The sequence below is a fragment of the Physella acuta genome, unplaced genomic scaffold (genome assembly GCF_028476545.2).
Source record: "Physella acuta isolate Inbredline_101_S28 unplaced genomic scaffold, ASM2847654v3 ptg000544l, whole genome shotgun sequence".
Lineage (NCBI taxonomy): Eukaryota > Metazoa > Mollusca > Gastropoda > Physidae > Physella > Physella acuta.
The window spans coordinates 614026-624124 of record NW_026732063.1 but is presented as its reverse complement, the minus strand read 5'-3'; the positions used below and the strand labels follow the sequence as shown (position 1 = coordinate 624124).

Sequence of the window (10099 nt, the reverse complement as noted above, 5' to 3'; positions counted from 1 at the left end):
GGGCGTTAGTGCAAGATCATAAAGATATGAGTAAAAGTTTTAGCTAAAGGGCGATATGATAGTTTAAATTAATTACGAAATATTGAATAGAACGTACCAAAATTACTCTCTGAATGTATCCAACAAATTGTTCATGTTAGAGCTATGTAACTATCTGGTTAGTAATGGATGATATTTGTAAGTTCTTTAAATATTAAGCCAAAACCCACAGGTTATTAATGTCTTTAAAATATTTTGAACAAAACTCGCCCTTTCATAGTCTGGTTGTTGTATTTTGTACTATTTTAAACTAGCATTACATGTTTCTAATGTGTTTAAAATATGGTCGTTCTATAGTTCTTTGTTTTTCAGTATATCTTTTCAATTAAAACTGCACACACTTATTTTGTTTGAATTCGTTTTGTTTACATTTGATTTACGTCATGAATGTGTTTTGTTTACATTTGATTTACGTCATGAATGTGTTTTGTTTACATTTGATTTACGTCATGAATGTGTTTTGTTTACATTTGATTTACGTCATGAATGTGTTTTGTTTACATTTGATTTACGTCATGAATGTGTTTTGTTTACATTTGATTTAGGTCATGAATGTGTTTTGCTTACATTTGATTTACGTCATGAATGTGTTTTGTTTACATTTGATTTAGGCCATGATTGTGTTTTGTTTACATTTGAATTAGGCCATGATTGTGTTTTGTTTACATTTGAATTAGGCCATGAATGTTTTTTTGTTTACATTTGATTTAGGCCATGAATGTGTTTTTGTTTACATTTGATTTAGGTCATGATTGTGTTTTGTTACATTTGATTTAAGACATAAATGTGTTTTGATTACAGTTGATTTAGGACATGATTGTGTTTTGTTACATTTGATTTAAGTCATAAATGTGTTTTGATTACAGTTGATTTAGGCCATGATTGTGTTTTGTTACATTTGATTTAGGACATGTTTTGATTACAGTTGATTCACGCAAGGCTCTAGGTCGATGATAATAAATTACCCATCGACTACTGAACAGCAGCAGTAGCATAATCTTGTGTTGGCTACTGCTGTTTACAATCACCTTCAGTATTGCAACAAATGAGATAAGCCGATGACTTAAGGAAATCTAATCTGTGAGGTATTTAATGAAAACATCTGTTTGGCTATCAGGCCAAAATACCGTCAGCATCAAATACACACATAGAAGTAAATCGACACATCGCATTCAATAACAAATCTTAATAAATCAACTTTAACCATCGGACATCAACAAATTAACTTAGGGATATTTTCAATCGAGCATCAGTTATTATTTTTACAAACCAGGGGTAATTATAAACACTATCAAATTATATACATTGTAAAATCTGTCGATCCATATTTGATATGGTATGACGTGTAGTCTAGTGCTATTTACTAACTTAATATTTGATATGGTATGACGTGTAGTCTAGTGCTATTTACTAACTTAATATTTGATATGGTATGACGTGTAGTCTAGTGCTATTTACTAACTTAATATTTGATATGGTATGACATGTAGTCTAGTGCTATTTACTAACTTAATATTTGATATGGTATGACATGTAGTCTAGTGCTATTTACTAACTTAATATTGGATATGGTATGACGTGTAGTCTAGTGCTATTTACTAACTTAATATTTGATATGGTATGACATGTACTCTAGTGCTATTTACTAACTTAATATTTGATATGGTATGACGTGTAGTCTAGTGCTATTTACTAACTTAATATTTGATATGGTATGACGTGTAGTCTAGTGCTATTTACTAACTTAATATTTGATATGGTATGACGTGTAGTCTAGTGCTATTTACTAACTTAATATTTGATATGGTATGACGTGTAGTCTAGTGCTATTTACTAACTTAATATTTGATATGGTATGACGTGTAGTCTAGTGCTATTTACTAACTTAATATTTGATATGGTATGACGTGTAGTCTAGTGCTATTTACTAACTTAATATTTGATATGGTATGACGTGTAGTCTAGTGCTATTTACTAACTTAATATTTGATATGGTATGACGTGTAGTCTAGTGCTATTTACTAACTTAATATTTGATATGGTATGACGTGTAGTCTAGTGCTATTTACTAACTTAATATTTGATATGGTATGACGTGTAGCTACGTGTCACTCACTAATTCTAACAGTCTCTACCTTAAGCAGTGCCTTACGCTCCAGTACTCACGCGACTGGGTATCAAATATTTGAAGTAACCTGGAAAGTTAATCTGTAATATTTTGTCGACAACATCACTAAAAACACAAATTAGACTACTGAGAATAATTTGTGTATACATCTATGCTTCTTTACATTCATGTTTCTTGTAAACAATACATTATACAACATCAACTATACAAAAACGTTTTAGTTTTTCAAAGAAGCAAGTAAGTAGCCTGCATAAACCCAAATCACACAGAGTAGATCCTAGAACTATGTTTATTTTTAGATGCGTCCGAAAATTGAGGTCAAGCTTATTACAGAACACATGCGATATCTGGAGAAGCAGATACGAGTTATGGAACCTGTTGTGGGCATGTTGAAGAAAGTAAGCAAGAATTGATCTTGTATTAATTCTCTACTTTAGACTTAAATCTTCTTTACATTGAATAAAATATTAATGGTAATGTTGCCTGTAGCAGATAAGCGGGTGGGGGGGGGGGGGGGGAATCATGGTGTGAGATGAAACTGATTTATTTTATGTTTGTATTAAAGATAATTATTTTAATGAATTAGGTAGTTGAAAAAAGTAGGTCTTGGACTGAAGAAAAAACTGAGCATCTGTCAGTCACATACAGCGAGATATGCCAGGAACTGGAGGCAGCGACCACGGCCATTTTGAAGGCATCGTCACACATTAGTAGTAAGTTCTTTCAATTTTGGCAATGTTGAAAGTAGCGTCACACATTAGCAGTAAGTTCTTTCAATTTTGGCAATGTTGAAAGTAGCGTCACACATTAGCAGTAAGTTCTGCAATTTTGGCAATGTTGAAAGTATCATCATACATTAGCAGTAAGTTCTTTCAATTATGGCAATGTTGAAAGTAGCGTCACACATTAATAGTAAGTTCATTCTATTTTGGCAATGTTAAAAGTAGCGTCACACATTAGCAGTAAGTTCTGCAATTTTGGCAATGTTGAAAGTATAATCATACATTAGCAGTAAGTTCTTTCAATTATGGCAATGTTGAAAGTAGCGTCACACATTAGTAGTAAGTTCTTTCAATTATGGCAATGTTGAAAGTATCATACACTCATTAGCAGTAAGTTCTTTCAAATATGGCAATGTTGAAAGTAGCGTCACACATTAGCAGTAAGTTCTTTCAATTTTGGCAATGTTGAAAGTAGCGTCACACATTAGCAGTAAGTTCTTTCAATTTTGGCAATGTTGAAAGTAGCGTCACACATTAGCAGTAAGTTCTGCAATTTTGGCAATGTTGAAAGTATCATCATACATTAGCAGTAAGTTCTTTCAATTATGGCAATGTTGAAAGTAGCGTCACACATTAATAGTAAGTTCTTTCTATTTTGGCAATGTTGAAAGTAGCGTCACAAATTAGCAGTAAGTTCTGCAATTTTGGCAATGTTGAAAGTATCGTCCCATATTAGCAGTAAGTTCTTTCAATTATGGCAATGTTGAAAGTATCATACACACATTAGCAGTAAGTTCTTTCAATTATGGCAATGTTGAAAGTAGCGTCATGCATTAGCAGTAAGTTCTTTCAATTATGGCAATGTTGAAAGTATCGTCACACATTAGCAGTAAGTTCTTTCAATTATGGCAATGTTGAAAGTATTATACACTCATTAGCAGTAAGTTCTTTCAATTTTGGCAATGTTGAAAGTAGCGTCACACATTAGCAGTAAGTTCTTTCAATTTTGGCAATGTTGAAAGTAGCGTCACACATTAGCAGTAAGTTCTGCAATTTTGGCAATGTTGAAAGTATCATCATACATTAGCAGTAAGTTCTTTCAATTATGGCAATGTTAAAAGTAGCGTCACACATTAATAGTAAGTTCTTTCTATTTTGGCAATGTTGAAAGTAGCGTCACACATTAGCAGTAAGTTCTTTCAATTATGGCAATGTTGAAAGTATCGTCCCATATTAGCAGTAAGTTCTTTCAATTATGGCAATGTTGAAAGTATCATCATACATAAGCAGTAAGTTCTTTCAATTATGGCAATGTTGAAAGTAGCGTCACACATTAATAGTAAGTTCTGCAATTTTGGCAATGTTGAAAGTATCATCATACATTAGCAGTAAGTTCTTTCAATTATGGCAATGTTGAAAGTAGCGTCACACATTAGCAGTAAGTTCTTTCAATTATGGCAATGTTGAAAGTATCGTCCCATATTAGCAGTAAGTTCTTTCAATTATGGCAATGTTGAAAGTATCATACACACATTAGCAGTAAGTTCTTTCAATTATGGCAATGTTGAAAGTAGCGTCATGCATTAGCAGTAAGTTCTTTCAATTATGGCAATGTTGAAAGTATCGTCATACATTAGCAGTAAGTTCTTTCAATTATGGCAATGTTGAAAGTATCATACACTCATTAGCAGTAAGTTCTTTCAATTATGGCAATGTTGAAAGTATCATACACACATTAGCAGTAAGTTCTTTCAATTATGGCAATGTTGAAAGTAGCGTCATGCATTAGCAGTAAGTTCTTTCAATTATGGCAATGTTGAAAGTATCGTCACACATTAGCAGTAAGTTCTTTCAATTATGGCAATGTTGAAAGTATCATACACTCATTAGCAGTAAGTTCTTTCAATTTTGGCAATGTTGAAAGTAGCGTCACACATTAGCAGTAAGTTCTTTCAATTTTGGCAATGTTGAAAGTAGCGTCACACATTAGCAGTAAGTTCTGCAATTTTGGCAATGTTGAAAGTATCATCATACATTAGCAGTAAGTTCTTTCAATTATGGCAATGTTGAAAGTAGCGTCACACATTAATAGTAAGTTCTTTCTATTTTGGCAATGTTGAAAGTATCGTCACACATTAGCAGTAAGTTCTTTCAATTATGGCAATGTTGAAAGTATCATCACACATTAGTAGTAAGTTCTTTCAATTATGGCAATGTTGAAAGTATCAGCACAAATTAGTAGTAAGTTCTTTCAATTATGGCAATGTTGAAAGTATCAGCACAAATTAGCAGTAAGTTCTTTCAATTATGGCAATGTTGAAAGTAGCGTCATGCATTAGCAGTAAGTTCTGCAATTTTGGCAATGTTGAAAGTATCATCATACATTAGCAGTAAGTTCTTTCAATTATGGCAATGTTGAAAGTATCATCATACATTAGCAGTAAGTTCTTTCAATTATGGCAATGTTGAAAGTAGCGTCACACATTAATAGTAAGTTCTTTCTATTTTGGCAATGTTGAAAGTAGCGTCACACATTAGCAGTAAGTTCTTTCAATTATGGCAATGTTGAAAGTATCGTCCCATATTAGCAGTAAGTTCTTTCAATTATGGCAATGTTGAAAGTATCATCATACATAAGCAGTAAGTTCTTTCAATTATGGCAATGTTGAAAGTAGCGTCACACATTAATAGTAAGTTCTGCAATTTTGGCAATGTTGAAAGTATCATCATACATTAGCAGTAAGTTCTTTCAATTATGGCAATGTTGAAAGTAGCGTCACACATTAGCAGTAAGTTCTTTCAATTATGGCAATGTTGAAAGTATCGTCCCATATTAGCAGTAAGTTCTTTCAATTATGGCAATGTTGAAAGTATCATACACACATTAGCAGTAAGTTCTTTCAATTATGGCAATGTTGAAAGTAGCGTCATGCATTAGCAGTAAGTTCTTTCAATTATGGCAATGTTGAAAGTATCGTCATACATTAGCAGTAAGTTCTTTCAATTATGGCAATGTTGAAAGTATCAGCACAAATTAGCAGTAAGTTCTTTCAATTATGGCAATGTTGAAAGTAGCGTCATGCATTAGCAGTAAGTTCTGCAATTTTGGCAATGTTGAAAGTATCATCATACATTAGCAGTAAGTTCTTTCAATTATGGCAATGTTGAAAGTAGCGTCACACATTAGCAGTAAGTTCTTTCAATTATGGCAATGTTGAAAGTATCGTCCCATATTAGCAGTAAGTTCTTTCAATTATGGCAATGTTGAAAGTATCATACACACATTAGCAGTAAGTTCTTTCAATTATGGCAATGTTGAAAGTAGCGTCATGCATTAGCAGTAAGCTCTTTCAATTATGGCAATGTTGAAAGTATCGTCACACATTAGCAGTAAGTTCTTTCAATTATGGCAATGTTGAAAGTATCATACACTCATTAGCAGTAAGTTCTTTCAATTATGGCAATGTTGAAAGTATCATACTCACATTAGCAGTAAGTTCTTTCAATTATGGCAATGTTGAAAGTAGCGTCACACATTAGCAGTAAGTTCTTTCAATTATGGCAATGTTGAAAGTATCATCACACATTAGTAGTAAGTTCTTTCAATTATGGCAATGTTGAAAGTATCAGCACAAATTAGCAGTAAGTTCTTTCAATTATGGCAATGTTGAAAGTAGCGTCATGCATTAGCAGTAAGTTCTTTCAATTATGGCAATGTTGAAAGTAGCGTCACACATTAGTAGTAAGTTCTTTCAATTATGGCAATGTTGAAAGTATCATCACACATTAGCAGTAAGTTCTTTTAATTATGGCCATGTTGAAAGTATCATCACGCATTAGCAGTAAGTTCTTTCAATTATTCCAGAACCATCTATATGATTGTATATTGATGGTCTTTTTATCTGTGGCCTGACCCGTACATTACACACATTCCGAAAGGTCCGATATGTGGTCGGAGTGATGACCTACACAATTACAATTTAAGGGGGAAGGCTCCGGTAAAAAAAAACTTTTTTAATACTCGTTAGAAAACAGTTATTTCTTTATAGTTTTATTAAGATACATCCGCATATGCATTTCCACTTTAAAAAATTGGTGGAAAAATCTTGGTAACTATGACAACGGCGGCCATCTTGGAAAATTAACCCCTTCGTAGGTTTTCCACCATTCATAAAATATTACATTTTAAGCCCAATAAACAATCAATTCATAATCTTCTTCCATATTTTGGGGTAATCAGCTAAAAATTTTAAGTGCATATCTTCAAACTAATTTTTTATGAATTTTCAAAATATGTGTCCGTTCAAAACACTTAACTTTGGGGAATTTTGGGGCATTAAAACTAGTGTTTTGAACGGACACAAATTTTGAAAGTTCATAAAAAATTAGTTTGAAGATATGCACTTAAAATTTTTAGCTGATTACCCCAAAATATGGAAGAAGATTATGAATTGATTGTTTATTGGGTTTAAAATGTAATATTTTATGAATGGTGGAAAACCTACGAAGGGGTTAATTTTTCAAGATGGCCGCCGTTGTCATAGTTACCAAGATTTTTTCAATTTTTTTTTTCAGTGGAAATGCATATGCGGATGTATCTAAATAAAGCTGTAAAGAAATAACTGTTTTCTAACGAGTATTAAAAAAGTTTTTTTTACCGGAGCCTTCCCCCTTAAAAATTATTGCAGCAAGAACGAATCAAAGGCAAATGTACAATTTCTAAAGTTCGATCAACCAAATGTAAAAACAAAATGTTAGAAGAACATTTTAGCACTTACAACCATATTTGCTTGTTTTGATATTTAAAATTTTAAAAATATTATAATTAAAACCTTTATTTTTACTTTTTTTTAAAAAAAGACGAAAATAAAGAGCGTGTAGTTATTGAGGAAGGAACGCCATCTTTATCTCAGTCTGCACCACAAACTACAGCAACAGAAAAACATGACCAGAATGAATCAACAGATCAATCCTCTCAACATGTTCACCGTTCAGAGGGTATGAGCGATTTTATTTCCAGTCAATCAAAAGTTTAAAATAAAAACAGGAATAAATCCTGTTCAGCTAAAACTTATTTGTAGACCGTTGGCACTTTAGCATAGTATTTTGATCATTTAAAAAATTTGACATGAATGCATTTGAAATATATTACAGAAATATTCAGTCGGCTAGATCGTATAGAGACAATTCTATCTTCGCTACAAGACAAAAAACAGAAGACTGATCTAGACATATCAGAAATAAAACAATGGAGGGACAATGCCGTAACAGAGAAAATGGACATGCAGTTACAAAATGAAAACTGGATTAGGAAAGAAAAACAGAATTTGAAGAACGTTGAAAAACAAATCATTGAACAAGATTACAAGCTTAAGGAGCTGAGTACAGAAATTAAAACTGTAAAAGAAAATGAAACCAAGTCCAACAAAACACTAGAGAAACTGTCTCAAGATATAAAAGAATATGAAAGCAATTTGCACAAAATAAATGAACAGATGTATGATTACACGGATAAAACAGACAGCATAACACAAGAAATTATAAAACAATCTAATGTGGTTTCTGTTTTACGAGTTAAATTAAAGAAAAACAAGTCTAGTTTAACAACTAAGTGTGAGGATTTGACCGCTAAGGTAAAATCTGATTTTAAGGTATTGGTGCGTTGGTATGGTGTTTGCATAGGGTTGCCAGATACCTTTTCCGAAAATACTGGACACCTTTCCATACTTCCCTTCTCAGGTATGCCGCAAAGCAGAAGAAGGGGGGTACCAGAGTATTATTATATACTTATTACCCATGGAAAAATGTTGTGTCCAGTATTTATATTTATTTTATCCTGGACAGTCTGCTCAAATACTGGACTGTCCAGTTCAAAACTGGACACCTGGCAACCCTATGTTTGCAAAATTATTAGTACAAACAGCTATGTCAAATACATAGCCACATTTAATTTGAGTAATTAACACTACCTTTATAATTAATGCTTTAACATGTTGTTTAGTATTTCAAGGTTTTTTTCAGTCATAAGATTATATCACAGATATATTTTTACATACGCTGCATAATCTGTATGAATAATAGTTGGAATTTTGTTTTTAAATCTCTTTTCTAGTATAATTTGATGAACAAACTACTGCAACAGAGACTGGTGGTTTTTGACAAATAGAATCAAATCTTTAGTCAGAACTTGGAAACAAGGGAGAGTAACATAAGAAAGTTTTTTTTTTTTTTTACTTACACTAACACCACACTGATAGTCAAATTATGGAGAAAATAATTAGTGATAACTCTTTATTCTAAATTGAGCTCTACCACTGTACCACCCCCACCACTAAAAGAAAAAAAAAAGTCAAAAATATATGTTGCCCAAATTTAATTTGGTTTTTTCATTAATATCTTGTGTATATTGGATTTGATGTATTTTAGCTTGGAACCATAGAAAATAATACACTGAAATTGTTGAAGGATGTTCATACAATCGGTGAGTTGTTTTCATTTACATTTTATTCGTTGAGGTGCATGTGTTGAGTTTCATTAACACAGAATGTAAACGTTTAACCGAAAAAAATATCAAAATATTTAAGCATATTCCAAAATATCAGACTGTTTAACAATTAGGATGGATTTTGTAACTGATTCGCCCCGAGTATAAATGTATTGGTCATTCAATTATTACAGGAAAATTGAACAGATATATCTTACAAATGGTTTCTTCGCACATAGAGACAGATATACAACAGATATGTTATACAAATGGTTTCTACTCACAGATATATAACAGATATATTATTCAAATGTTTTCTACTCCACAGAGAAACAAATATATAACAGATATGCCTGTTACATCCAGCTTGCCGACCCCACACCACTAAAGTTCCTGTGGAGCATCTCAACGTTTGAGGAAGTTCTTGAGTACAACGGCTACAACTTTAACCACAGAAAAGGAACATTCGTATCCCCACAAGATGGCCTATATATTGTCTGTGTCTCTCTACATCAAGCTGACAACAAACAGATTGAGGTTGGGGTGTACATCGGCGGCAGGTCGTTCAACAGCATCAAACTGGCATGTGCCGACACTAGCGCTGCTGGGTCAGTGGTTGTTGACATGAGGAAAGGTCAAGAACTTTACTTTCAAGTAGATCATGCAGATCATGGCGCCATGCTATCTTGGCACAGTAGTTTTACTATCGTTAGTTTATAGAAGTAC

At 32.7% G+C, this 10099-nt stretch overlaps 1 protein-coding gene across 1 annotated transcript; it reads left to right on the top strand.

Moving 5' to 3' along the window:
- Positions 1–8091: 8091 nt before the first annotated feature.
- Positions 8092–9106, top strand: LOC131946150 (uncharacterized). Its single transcript, XM_059306802.1, has 2 exons — positions 8092–8522; positions 9002–9106. Exons 1-2 carry the CDS (start codon positions 8166–8168, stop codon positions 9053–9055), a joined length of 411 nt encoding a protein of 136 aa, XP_059162785.1. The 5' UTR covers positions 8092–8165; the 3' UTR covers positions 9056–9106.
- The last annotated feature ends 993 nt before the right edge of the window (positions 9107–10099 follow it).